The following is a 14,552-nucleotide window of genomic DNA, read 5'->3' on the forward strand; positions in this document are numbered from 1 at the left end:
GGGAGCATGTTTGCTAGTGGGGAAACATCTAAAGTATAAATGCAATTTGTATTTGTTTTAAGGGAAAAAGATAATCTCCTAGAGCATCACTCCCCATTCCCTCCTGCATTTTGCTTTCCCTTGTTTTATTTTTCCTCTACCTGGACCATCAAACGGTCTTCTTTTAAAAATCAATAACTGGCCCCTAGGTGGCACCAAAGGATGGCGAGGCCTCAGAGACTAAAGCTATTCTAGGCCAGTGACCAAGAGAAAAGCCAAGGAAAGCCCTTTCAATTGGTAGAGGTCCTGTTCCTAGATTACTATTTCATTTTTAACCTTTGAGTACCAGGTCTCCCAATACTGGTCATTTATTTCATTACATGTTTTCCTACACTGAGAAGTCCAAACTGAGTCTGGGCTGCCCAGAACCCCGAAACATATGGGGGGGACAAAATACAAGACAAAGCAAACAACACTTTCAGAAGAAATCAATCGGTTTCCTTTATGTCTAACGGGATGTTTCAGGATGCTAGCCACAGGATATCTGCATCCGAAATGCCAGGGCTACAGGTGACTGGTTTTAATAACATGCCACCCAGCTAATTCTGATGCATTGTAAAGTTTGAGAATCGACAGAAAAATATTCAGGGTGTGTGAGTCAGTCATTATGTATGATGTTGGGCACGCCTTTTAATATATGTTTTAGTTTCCTCAGGTGTAAAGTGAGGATAATAGTACCTACACCATGAACTGTGATTCTTTGTGAAGAAATGAAAGATCATAAGAACATGCTTTGGAACATATTAACGTATCATTATTATTTTTCTGTATTCAGAAGTGAAAATTTGCATATAATATCTCAAATCTAGTGTTTATAAATGATTTAAAAAGTGAGAGAAACACGATAATGAAATGGTTTTCCTGTCAACAATTTTAAGTTATTCCCTTTACCTTTAATTCATACATCTGGGTTGCTGAGACATAAGTTGATAAGCTGCCATTATTATTATTATTATTATTATTATTATTTTGACTTTTTATGAGCCTATTGCTGTGCCTACGTAAAAACGTGTAATGTGCTTTCAGTTTTTAAAGGTGATTTCTTGCATCTCATTCCATGCCCACTGCAACCCTATGAGGTGTTAAGATTGCAAGGACTTACCCCTTTTACATATGACAGTAAAACATTTGGGAATTGAGAGACTAACATAAGATCATTCAATTTCCATAAAGCAGAACTAAGGCTAAAGCTCAGGTTTGGGGATTTTCAACAGTTCCCATTAAAAGATGTCCCAGAGAATGGTTTACGTTTTCCTGCGTTACACTGTCTTTCAGCCTGTGACGCAATATTCTGAAGAATCCCTCTGTTCTGGCTAGACACGATGCAGTGGTTGTTTCATCTGTACAAATGACACAACGTACCGTGCGCCTGTGTGCACACCTTTAGCTCATACCAATTAAATAAAGTGAGCTGAACAAAAACAAAAGCAGATTTAATGTACAAGTGATTTTGCCCACCAACGCACTCCACGCCTATATGCCCTGGAGGCGGTTTAAGCTGAGAGACACAAGGGCCCCCTTTCCCTTGGCTCACATCACACGCTGTGTGTATCTCCCCAAGCTGAGAGAGAGCTTAGTGTCAAAACACATGTACTTTTCATACACCACGGGCCCTGAACACATCACCATACTATATAAGACCCTACGTCCTGTGTAAGCTGTGAATCCAGGCCGTGTCCATAATAAACCCTTCCCAGCCACGATCCAAGTGCGACTGACTTCTTTAAAACGAGTTGATCTCGCTCAAGTCAAACATTTTGTCCTCGTGCCCGATGAGGTTGAGTAAGAACTAGAGTTCAGACTTTTAATGGAGAGGTTGTTAGCCTATGACATTTAATGCTTTCTTAGTTTCAGTTCTTGGTTTCATAACTGGTTGGAAAATAGCGAGCATCTGTAATGATAGAGGAAGAGGCTCAACTCAGTCTATGGTGGTCCTTTTAAACGTTTCCGTTAACTAAAAGGATTGCTCATACTCAGTTTTGGCAAAGAAATAGAAAGACAAGTGCTCTTTTTGGTGGGAGTAAAACCCATAGAGGGCAGTTTGGCAATATCTATTAAAAATTTACACATATACACTGTGACTCCACTTCTGAGGATATATCCTACAAAATATTTGCATACATGTAAAAAGATCTGTGTACAAAGAGGCTCCCTGTGGCACTGTTAGTAATATTATAAAACGTCAACAAAATATCCACTGAGAAGTATGTCATTAAATAAATAATTTTATAGCCATACCCCCCAAGTTTATGATTAATGGTTAAAAAGAACCACATAGGGCTGTATGTCCTAGAGAGTAAATGAGAAAAAGAAAGAGAAGAGTTACAAAACAGTATACTAGACATTTTTGTAAGTTCAGTATCCATTTCCCTTCTCTTGTTAACAGGCTCCTCTTTTTGCTTGAGAAACTCCTCCACCCTATCTGTAATCAGAGAGTAGCCCTCCTAGGAATTTGAATCTGAAGCTGAAATGATACAAAGATTAAATATGGTGGGGGGAAATACAACCAAATGGCAGTGCTCTGAGGAATGTCCATTAGGCTCTTGCCCTCTAGGTCACAGAAATTGCCTTTCCAGCTTGATTCTTCATCTTTTCCAGCTTGGTTCTTCATCGCTGTTATCTACCGCATATCCTTCCAACAAATTCCTTTCCACGCTCATGCAGCCAGAATTTGTTTCTATGGCTTGCAAATCAAATAAACCCACTGATACTAATGTAACCTTATTTGTGTAAAGTTAAAGTTTTATATAAGCTGAATGTATGAGTACATACATACAAGGAAAAAGAAATCTGGAAATACAGATGCCAAATTAATGGTAGTCAGGGTAGAGACTGGGCGGCGTGGGATTATCAAGAACTTTCACTACTCAACTATGTATTTTTCTGTGTTTGTCTTTTGTTTTAATGTTCTTGCATTACTTTTGTACATGAAAACTTAGACTCTTAAAAAAGTACCCTGATAAGAGTTATTCTTCACTCAGTTGATTAGAACCTGGTTCTAGTGAAGTCACAAATAATAGTTTCTATAACTTTTGAGGAATAATTGTCTTCTACAGCTTTTATTGGCACTGATTGTTCCCTTGGCTTTACACTTCTTCCAAATATGTGCCATCAGAATGGAAATAACTGCCAGATGAAAAGAATCCCAAACATCTTATTTCCAAATGGCTACTGGGCTTTTTCATTTGGGCTTTTTTGCCTTCTAACAAATATGGCAACATGTCTAATATGGAATTAATCAGTTTCTTACTGACACCTCTCTCTAGGCTTCTCTGTCTCTGACCAAATTTACATGTAACTAAGCCTTGAACCCTAGAAATAACTTTGATTCTACCCTCATCTTTCCTCTCATACCCTACAGTATGCCAAATCCTGCTTATTTTATATTCAAAATACGTTTCAAATCTGCCTGTTTGACAGGTGCCACCACCATCTTTGTCTATACCCTATTTCCTACCACCTGATCACTTTGCTTCTAGTTTCTTCCCCCTAACCCAATGTTTCGCAACCTTCTTCTTCTTCTTCTTTTTTTTTTTTTTTCTTTTTCCATTATCATCATTTTTATGTTTTCATCACCAGGAGCTTTCTAGATTTTCCCCTCCCCTAAAAGGTGAATGAATACTACCTGATACACTGTATATCCCTTTATGTACTGTGGCCATTGTAATATCTGAGACCCCTCTCCCACAAGAGCCTATGCTTACTCCCCCGGGGGCAGTACCACCCCCCACTGAGAATGCGTGCTAGAATCAATCTGTGAACTGCCACCAACCAAACTGGGCTAATCTCTCTAATGCACAGTATTAGCATATCACTCACTGCCTGGCTCAGAAATGTGCAGCGGTTTGTTTCTCTTCCAATGAGACAAGACAACACAGACAAAGGGCTTGGGCCTGGCTCATTGCATGTATTTGATAAATTTTAGTTTGCACCATCCTTTTTCCCTCCCAGTTGAATGCTGCCCCCCCAGGAGCTCAGAATGTACCGATGCTCATTCCGTAAACGTGCCTTTGGTGCTTCTTTCCCTCGCACAGACGAGCACTGGGTTTTTCGCAGACTTTGATCTTTTTACCATGCTAGCTCATTTGTGAGGGTTTCCCTGATTACTCCAGGTCACAACGATTTCTTACTGAACTTTGTATCTGCGACTGAGTCACATTCTGTGCTCATCTCAGTGAATAATGTCTTATTCATCCAGTTTCCCAAATTAGAAACTTTGAAGCCATTTTTGACCCCTCTCTCTCCTGAAATTCTTATGCCGTTTGGTTGGAATTACTGTCAGTTCTGCTTCAGAAATGTCACTCAGATCCACTCTCCCCCCACTGCCTCTTCCAGGTGGACCTAGAGAAGGAACGCCCTGGCTGACCTCACTGTACTTGGCTTCTTCCTGCTGTAGCCTAGCCTCACACTGGTGCACTAGGTCTTTCAAAGAAAACTCTCTTCACTCCCCTGCTGAAACACCTAGGATGGTGATGCAACTGCCTTCAGGCTAAAATGGAAATAACATGTCTTAACAAGGAAGGCACTCTGCATTCTGCTTCTGACTCCCCTTGTTCTGACATTCCACTTCGTACACCCCAAACACTCAGCTTCTCATCAGGCCCTGAGCCCTCTCAGCCCTTTCATGACTATATTCCCAGGACACTTCATTTATAGGTCCACTGTTGTACCTGACCTGTTACGTTGGAACCAGCCTGTTACATGTCTGTTTCTCCTCGGACTTAGGCTGCTGGAAGGCGGGATGTATACACAACAACTCCGCAGTCCTGGCATCACCAGCACAACGCCTGGCACTAAGGTGGCACCGGATGCCTGAATGACTTAACTGTAGAGCATCATACCGTCACTTTGTGTTTCATGTGGAGCCACAAAAACACAACTGTTTGACATGCAGGCTGAAAGCAGAAATTCTCTATTTTACTTCTTTTGATTCTCCACCGCATACTACAGCTTATAATAGGTGTTCGATAAAACTGTGACATTTATTTGGAAAATGTTGATTCCTCGTTCTGTAAATGGGCTTTCTTCTTCTACTCAGTGGTGAATTCATTCCCTGACTACTTTTGCATACCTGCTTTGGGTCAGGCACGGCAATAAAGACTATAAACATGGGATGCCTGGGTGGCTCAGTCGGTTGAGCGTCCGACTTCGGCTCAGGTCATGATCTCGCAGTTTGTGGGTTCGAGCCCCACGTCAGGCTTTGTGCTGACAACTCGGAGCCTGGAACCTGCTTCGGGTTCCGTGTCTCCCTCTCTCTCTCCGCCCCTCCCCAGCTTGCACTCTGTTTTTCTGTCTCTCAAAAATAAGTAAACATTAAAAACAAAACAAAACAAAACAAAACAAAACTATAAACGTGAAGGATATAAGGCCGGACAAACAGACAGGGATGATCCTCACAAAGCTTACTGTCTCGTAAGTCAGGGATGGCGGTTATGAATGTAATAAATACCTCCCGAATGTTCTGCTGCTCCACCTCGTGCCGCTTGATCATTATTTTCCGCTTGAAGAAACGACAGTTTTTGTCGTAGTACAGTCTCTGCTGGGTGAGAAGGTGGGCTTCCTCTTCAGCCTGTGTGTGCTGCAAGTTCTCTTTATGCTTGGATATCCGCTCTTGCTTTTCTTTCTTGGGTGTGCTATGGTCCTCATTCATCTCCTTCACAAAAAGAGGAACAAAACAAAACAAAACAAAAAACTTGCTGGTCTCATCGAGCAAAGGAACTGATAGTTTCTTACAATATGGTAGATGAAATTGCTGGGAGAGCAACTGAGAACAAGGACAGGAATACTTGCTGCTCCAATCCTTCTCTCCCAACTTGTGTTTACTGATTATTTAAGTGCCAGGGAGGCCTGCTACTTCCCAGGTCTCTGGCTTCTCAGCCTCGGAAATAACCGGCTCCCTCATTCAATCAACGTACACTTACTGAGTTCTCATCATGTGACAGGCACTGTGCAAGGCGCAAGGATGCAACGGTGAGCAAAAGAACACGATAACCACCATCGTGGGGCGCCACAATGTGGAATCAGTAATTAATCAAAGAACCAGAGAAATGAACCGAAAATTACTGCCACAGCTGCCGTGCAGGTGGAGGACTTGGTTCTACCAGGATGTTTATTTAAAAGAACCTATTTGAGGGGCGCCTGCGTGGCTCAGTCGGCTAAGCGCCAGACTTCGGTTCAGATCACGATCTCACGGTCTGTGAGTTCGAGCCCCGCGTCGGGCTCTGTGCTGACAGCTCGGAGCCTGGAGCCTGCTTGGGATTCTGTGTCTCCCTCTCTCTCTGCTTGCACTCTGTCTCCATCTCTGTCTCTCAAAAAATGAACACACATTAAAAGATTTTTTTTTTAAAGAATATATTGGATCTCGGTAACAACTAAACTGAAATTCGAAAAACTTGTAGGAGCTAACCAATGAAAGAGGAGAAGGGAGAAAACTCTGGGCAGAGGAAACGGCATGTGCTAAATCAGGTGGGTTATTTGAAACATGGTGCAACTGAGGAGCGGAGAGAAGGCCCGGGGTGGTGGGTGCAGTGTGACATGAGATGAAGCAGGACCCTCAGAGGCCTCATAGGCCAAGTTAAGGACACTGATCTGTAGCACAGGAGAAAAGGATTTTATACATGTGGGAGTCACAGGATGAGATGCATCTCGAAAAGATAACCTGCTGCCATGTGGAGCAAGAGTAAAGAAGACAAGGCTGGGAGAAGCAGACAGATTTCACAGACAGGAGGTAACTCTGCAAATGTCTCCAGTGTGAATTTCAGAAAGCACTCCTTTTTTTGTTAAGTTTGTTTGTTTGTTTATTTTGAGAGAAAGAGAGCAAATGCACACATGCACGGGGGAGGAGCAAAGAGAAAGAGAGAGAGAGAATCCCAAGCAGGCTCTGCACTGTCAGCACAGAGCCCAATGCAGGGCTTGAACCCACGAACTGTGAGATCATGATCTGAGCCAAAGTCAGATGCTTAACCGACTGAGCCTCCCAGGTGCCCCAGGGAAAAAGTATCCTTTACTTGGTATGAGTGGGTAAATGAACCATTTCCAAAAGGACAAAATTCGTAACTACTCTGGACCATAAGGGTAAAGAGAAGAAAGCGGGGAATTGGAACCCTTAAGATGTTACTTTACTCTATGGAGGAAGCAAGAAGACCATTTTTAGAGAAAGCACAGTGCACTCTTTTTTGTTCATATTGTTCATACTGACAGCTTGATCTATAAGATTTGGCTGACTGCTCAGTGCAAATCTCCTTCAAATGCTAATATCTATTTTACCTGATGTTTTGTGATATGGACATCAACACTATTTACAGTATGCTTGCCCTTAAACAAGAAGTCCTTGTAAATCAATTTTCAACTTTCCTGTTCTAGTGAAGTCTTGAGTGAAATAGCAGAGTCAACAAGACAGCAGGCTGCATGGAGCATGGAGTAAACTGGGATCACATCAGTGAGGCTGGGTGACTCGTCTCCTGATGCCATGACTTCACTACTAGGTTTGGCATTAACCACTACATTGCACACCCAAATCCAATTGTGACCGTGAAAACGCACTCCCGGGGCACTTGCGTGGCTCAGTCGGTTGGGTGTATGACTCTTGAGTTTGGCTCAGGTCATCATGTCACAACTGTGGGATTGAGTCCTGTGTCAGTCTGTGTGCTGAGTGTGGAGCCAGCTTGGAATTCTCTCCCTCTCCCTCTGCCCCTCCCTCACTTGGGCTTGCTTTTTTGCTCACTCGAGCACTCTCTCTCTCTCTCAAAAACAAAAACAAAACAAAAAAACAAAAAACAAAAACAAGCAAACCTCACTCTAAAATCAAGAATAAATTCTTTCTGTAGGGAAGTGAGGGTGGCTTTAACATACAACATGAGGGATCCCTGTGGTGATAGAAATGTTCTGTGTCTTGACTATCAATGTCAATGTCTTGTTTGTGATATTGCATTACACTTGAGCAAGATATTACAGTGGGGGAAACTGGGTAATCGGTATACTGGATCTCTCTGCATTGTTTCTTGCAACTGCATGTGAATCTATAATTGTCTCAACATAAAAAGTTTACAAATTTCTATTTTACAAATACTGGAAACTGTTATTATAAAATGTTATTGTTTATCAAAAAAAAAAAGAATAAATTATTTCTGGACCATCTGTCATCCTGTATCGCTCACACCCCTGTCATCTATCAAACAGTGAGGATAATGGAGATTGTTCTGTCACTCCGAGGGCAATACCTTTAATATATCAATATCTAAATATACGTGCCACCTTACATAGAACTAAGCTTTACTTCATAAGGGGGATTAGTCTTGCACAGAAAGGCTTATTGAGGCTATCTCAAACTGAGTTTAGGCTTGTTTTTCTTCATGAGCATGTTGAAAGACTTATAAGTTTAGGCCTGTGGTTTCCTGCACTCATAAATCTGAATACCAAAAATAGCCTATGCCTGAGGACTGAGTGAGGATTCTCAAATGCTGTTCTGTGGGAGAATCTTCTACAGGCTGAGTTCATGCAATCTCCAAATACCTTAGTGTTATAAAAGTTCAAAATGGTGGCTGCAGTCACAAAGTGTGGCCGCAGAAAGTGAGTAAACGCATAGTGTTAGACATCAGAATGTAACTGCAAATGAGAACATTTTAAATTTCTTAGGGAAAAGTCAATGTTATCCTGTGATCCAGTAACATCTTTCCATCAAGATGTAATAATTAGACTCAAGCAATAACTCAGAGGAAATAGACAGAATATGAACCTTCTTAGTTAGGCTATTTCTCCCTACAGCCTGGTTTTCTTTTCTTTTTCTTTTTCTTTTTTTTTAAATTTTTTAATGTTTATTGTTGAGAGAGAGAGAGAGACAGACAGACCATGAGCAGGGTAAGGGCAGAGAGAGACACACACATAGAATCTGAAGCAGGTTCCAGGCTCCATGCTGTTAGTACAGAGCCTGATGCGGGGCTCAAACCCATGAACCGGAAGATCATGACCTGAGCTGAAGTTGGACGCTTAACTGACTGAGCCACCCAGGCACCCCCAGTCTGGTTTTCTAGACCTTATAGTGTCAGAGATTTTTCCCAGTTAGGCAGTGGGGATTAAATACAAAATTCTGTCAGTCCCAACAATCACCAGTGGCTCATCTGGGCAGGACTAAAGATCCTGAGGCTCACCCCCACCCACTTGCTTTCACTTCCTAATTAAAAAAGAATTGGAGAGGAGCCTTGCTAAGTCCCATATTGTTAATGGAGACTATGAGCTCAAATAAATTATTTTACAAACTGAAAGAATGTCCCATACTGAACTTTATTAAACCTTAATACACCAGTAGTCTACAAATCAGAAATCCTAAGTCTTATGAGAAGGAAAGTCTAGGGAATTGTAGGCAATTCACCCATAAGCACTGGTGGGAGAACTGAAGAAATGTGAGCTTTCAGGTCACAATGCAGTTCCCCAGGAGGACTCTCCATGTCCACTAATGGTCCACAACCAAACTTTCAGGAATCAATCCTTCATTTATCAGAGCTTCACATGTACCAGGTGCAGGGATACAATCATGGGCAAAAAAAAAAAAAAAAGGATAACTGAAAACTAGTGTTATGAAATCAGAGGCACCTGTCTCGGTTGAGGCAGTCAGGAAACGCTTCCCTGGGGAAATGATGTTTAAGTTAAGGTATTAATAAACAATCCTAAGTCTTACAAGGAGGGGATTAAGAATTAACAGCGGAGGGAAAGACTGGGGGTCAAGGGTGGGGGTGGAGAGAACATCCTGGTAGAAGAAACAGTCTTCTCCAAAGATCTTGGAGAAAAGTGGAACTTGATACATCTGAAGAACCAAAAGGTGACCATAGTGGCAGGGGCAGTGAAGAGTCAGGGGTAGAGAAAACAGGTGGGGGAACAGCGGTGTGAGACGACACTGGAGGGGAGGCTAGCAGCCGATCACTTCGGGATTTCTAGTGTTTTGATCTATCCTAAGAGCAACGGGAAGCCAACGGACTGTTACAATCATGAGGTTGTATGATGAGACTTATGGTTTGAAAAGATCACTCTGGCTGAAGTGGCTGAAGAATAAACTGGAAGTCGGCAAGAATGGTTTAGAGTTAGATCAATGATTCTTAAAATCTGATGCCTGGGGGAGCCTGGTTGGTTCAGTCAGTTAAGCATCTGACTTCGTCTTCGATTCAGGTCATGGTCTCAAGGTTTGTGGGTTAGAGCCCCATGTCAGGCTCTGTGCTGACAGCTCAGAGCCTGGAGCCTGCTTTCGATTCTGTCTCTCTCTCTCTCTCTGCCCCTCCCCCACTTGTGCGCGCGCGCGCTCTCTCTCTCAAAAATAAATAAACAAACATAAAAAAAAATCTGATGCCTGGACTAGCAGCATCAGCATCACTTGGGAATTTGTTAGAAATGCACGTCTCAAATTCCACCCAGACCTACTGAATCAGAAAATCTAGGGGTGAGTTAGCAATCCATTTTAATAATCCCTTTAGGAGATAAAAGTTTGAGAATCAGGGGCTCCTGGGTGGCTCAGTCGGTTAAAGGTCCGACTTTGGGTCAGGTCATGATCTCACAGTTCGTGGGCTCGAGCCCCACATCAGGCTCTGTGCTGACAGCTCACAGCCTGGAACCTGCTTCGGATCCTGTGTCTCCCTCTCTCTCTGCCCCTCCCCCACTCACGCTTTGTCTCTCTCTCAAAAATAAATAAACACTAAAAAAATTATTGAAAAAAAGACTCAATGATTTAGACTGTTGATCACAATGTAAGGTTAATCAATTTTAAGTTCCAACCATTCTTTTTTTTTTTTTTAAATATTTTATTTTTAAGTAATCTCTACACCCAACATGGGGTGTGAATTTATAACCCAGAGATCAAGAATCACATATTCCACCGACTGAGCCAGCCAGGAGGCCCTTAAATTCAAAGCACTCTAATGGCAAATTGGTGATGACAATTATTGGTACTCTTACCTCTTTTATTTTTTCCTTACAAATCTTATACTGTTTCTTCTGACTTTCCAAGAAAGTTGTCAAATCTTTCTTCTGCTGGGCCAAGATCTGTTGCTGGAACTTCTTTTCATCTGCTGCAGCTACCTTTGCCTGATAAAATGATATATACAATCTAGGATAAATTGTTCTTCACACAGAATTCAGTTGTCTATATTCTCCAATGCATGAAAAGAGTCCATAAGCGCTGAATAATGTAATGTTTTTTGATCAAAGAATAAAAAACAAAATAAGGAAATGCCTGCTCTGATTCTCTTGTATCTTAAAAAAAATTGAAATGTTTACCATTGAAAAACATTCCCAACTATGGGAAAAATATGAAGGTAAGCCATAGACATGTTTTATTGAACACACACAAAATACATGGGATGAAAAGTGAACTAAGGATTATAATAAAAGTTGTTTTTTTTTTTTTCTTTTTGTATTGTAGGTAGCTCACAGGTTAAATTATAAAAATGGGTAAGTAACTATGGCCAGTTTTCTTCCAAGAACCTAACTCTAATTGATTAATTATTTCAACTATTGGATTTCTGGGTAGAGTCATCTCTAGTACAATAGGCAAAGCTAATAATACTTTGTTTTCTTAGGTACCTGCTACAATCCACAACAGTCAGACACTGGGACATTTTGAGGGCTCCCAAATGGATAGAACACAGACCAAATAAAAGATAACCCAAAACACGTTGGCTCCTGAAAGTTACCAAATCTGTGTGTCAGGGGACCATTATATCAGCACATACATAAGATGAGGTACTTAGGAGACAGAGAAGGGATTATGCTTCATGGTTCTTTTTATGTATCTTTTCACCTTTAGCTTCCATTATCAACAGTTTTCCCATTATTAACAACTCTCTCTACATCTTTACCAAACCAAATCCCTAAGAAAGAGTCTGACTGGTTTATTTAACCAATATCATCCCTGTTTGGGCAGAGGTTTTTCAGGCCAGGCTGCCTCACAGCTTGATGGCTGTTGTGGGAAAGCTGCTTCTGCAGTTCTGATGTTCCCTTCCATGTGGAGAAGAGCTTAATTACTGAGACACCCCTGGCACTCTGTCCCCAGTCACTCCATTCCCAGAGAGCACATGTTCACCCCTGCTTTCCCACACTGTGTAAGGCTTACAGGGGGTGGCATGGAAGGTGACTGGTTTAGTGCTTCCAGTGCCTAGATAGGTGAGTCTGTTTAGTTTTGTCCAGTATTATTAATGCATTTCCCTTCAGACATAAATCACTTCTCCCATTTAACACTTAGCAGTAATCAAAGTCATATTTTGATTCTCTGCCTTACTCTCTCCTCTGTTTTAAAAATTGGTTTAGGACCTGGATGGGGAAGAGAGATGTTTCCTAGAAGATGTAAGCAATAGCCAGGTTAATTACTCGCTGCCATTGGTCAGGTGCCCGTTCCTAGTCCAGTGAAGCCAGGGACTGTCACCACTAAAAGGGACTATTTGTAGGGCAGTTTTCTTTTGAAGAGGACTGTGGATGTGGCAGGCACAGTGGCAGGTCTTAACTCTGCAAGTTTCTGTAGGACAGAAGTCCCTTGTTTCTTTTTATTTGTACCCAGACCCCCTCAAGGGATTGACTCCCAGAATGCATTTGCATAGACAAGAACGTAACATATACCTGCAGTAACTGTTCTAACTTTTATTGACGATTTTAAGTAGCCCCACAAAACCTAACTCCTCTTAACTATCACCACAAAGCAACATTGTCCCTCCAACACCAAAAAGCACACCTCTCCTGCCTCCTGCTCGCGTGATGCCACTGGAGCAGGCTTGGCCCGGTTACAGCACAAGGCACGAGCGTGCACACTGACCTCCTTCTCTATGATAGCCACTTGCTTCTTGGCCAGCTTCTCCAGCTCGATGGACGAGTTGTTGGCATGCGTCTCCACCTCCTTCTGTAGCTTGAGGCGGTGCTCGTCCATCTCAGCCTTCAGCTTGTTCTCCAGGGCGATCAGCTGCTTCTGGTGCTGGCGCCGCATCCGCTTATAACCTGACATCTGTTCCCGCAACTCGTTCTCCTGCTCATGCTCATGGATCTGTCGTGTAACCTGATTTGGGTCGGGGAACAGAACTCAGGTAACCAGATTCATGGAACACAAACTTTCAGGCAAAGTAGAGGAGCCCTCTGGCATAATTCTATCACTGCCACCATCAACTTACCTATTGGCTGAATGCTCACCTGTACCAGGTGCTATTTTGTATGCTCTTTATATTCTTGATCCCTAATCCTGAAAACCATCTCATTCACACACTCATTTTACTCATTAATGAGGTAGGTGTTACCACCCCCAATTTGTAGATGAAGAAATTGAGACTTGAGGGAGTTCGTTTATTCGTTCAGCTGAACTATATTTACATATTTTTGATATATCATGATATGTACCCTCAAGGTCATATAGCTAGTAAGGCACAGAGCTGGGATTCAGACCCAGGTCTGTCAGGTTCCAGAGTTATGCTATTTCTACTACACCAGGATTCCTCAACCTCAACACTATTGACAATGAGCTGGATGATTCTTTGAAGGGCTATCCTTGCATTGTAAGATATTTAACAGCATCTCTGGCCTACCCACTAGATGCCAGCACACCTCCCAAGTCAAGACAATCAAAAATGTCTGTAGACATTGACAAATGTCCCTTGGGGGGCAAAATCCCTCTGGTTGAGAACCACTGCATTATATCCGACTGCTTGTTTTTAAAGATCATGTCTCTAATAGGAATTTTGAGTATATTCCTAAAGTTGAACAAGATTTATTCCTGATTCTTAATATGAATGAGGGAGACATGGAAGGTGAAAGGAGAGAGAGGGAGCGAAAGAGAGGAAGAGGAAGAGAGAGAGAGAGAGAGAGAGAGAGAGAGAGAACACTCTCTTCTTTTAAATCCTCTGTCTTCCACCTCCCCTTCCCCCAGAAGAGATGTTAGCAAATTACAATATATTTATTTACTTGCTCTCCTAAAGAAGAGAAAGCATTTCTATAATTTTTAGGTGGCTACTTTTCTTAGTAATTTTTCCTTCACTCAAGTGAATATTCAAGAAACTCAAGATTGCAAATATAAGTTTGGGCATCTCTTATTTCTTTCTATTAAACCTTTTCTGATTTTCCACTCCTTCCTTCAATATGTCACCCCTCTTTATTTTCCTGTTAGATTCTCTGCTCACTTCATTCTCATCTTCCCTGTTTTAGGGAAAAAAATTAATTACAAAATTATAACTTCAGCTTTGTTTTTCACTGGTAATTTAGTCACTCCTATCTACTATAAGCCAATTCTCCCCAACCTAACCCTTAAACAAGTTTTACTAGAAATTTTTGTGCTATTAATTCTCTTTACTATTTTCAGTTTATAGGTCAAAGTGCATTTTGTACAAAGAACAGTTTGTTTCTTTGCTCCTTTCAGAAGGTGTCCCTGCATACCAGACTGAGTCCTTACTATCAAGAGAGTGCTGTTCTGTAACTGGATAGTATTATCAAAGTATACCATTAAACATTAGCCGAACTTTGAAACCTTTCCAGCTGAAACTAACACTAGGTTTCATATT

At 41.7% G+C, this 14,552-nt stretch overlaps 1 protein-coding gene across 3 annotated transcripts in view; it reads right to left on the bottom strand.

The window, feature by feature from the left end:
- The window catches only part of TAOK3 (TAO kinase 3), a 179,992-nt gene that overhangs the window by 12,618 nt on the left and 152,822 nt on the right, over positions 1-14,552 (bottom strand). For all 3 annotated transcript variants that reach the window (XM_045457410.1, XM_045457412.1, XM_045457411.1), the window contains exons 15-17: positions 12,827-13,063; positions 10,978-11,106; positions 5,489-5,692 (exon numbers count right to left, since the gene is read on the bottom strand). In XM_045457410.1, coding sequence (XP_045313366.1) covers positions 5,489-5,692; positions 10,978-11,106; positions 12,827-13,063 — 570 coding nt within the window. The remainder of the gene's footprint in view (positions 1-5,488; positions 5,693-10,977; positions 11,107-12,826; positions 13,064-14,552) is intronic.

This window comes from Leopardus geoffroyi, chromosome D3, assembly GCF_018350155.1.
Source record: "Leopardus geoffroyi isolate Oge1 chromosome D3, O.geoffroyi_Oge1_pat1.0, whole genome shotgun sequence".
NCBI classification, from domain to species: Eukaryota; Metazoa; Chordata; class Mammalia; order Carnivora; family Felidae; genus Leopardus; species Leopardus geoffroyi.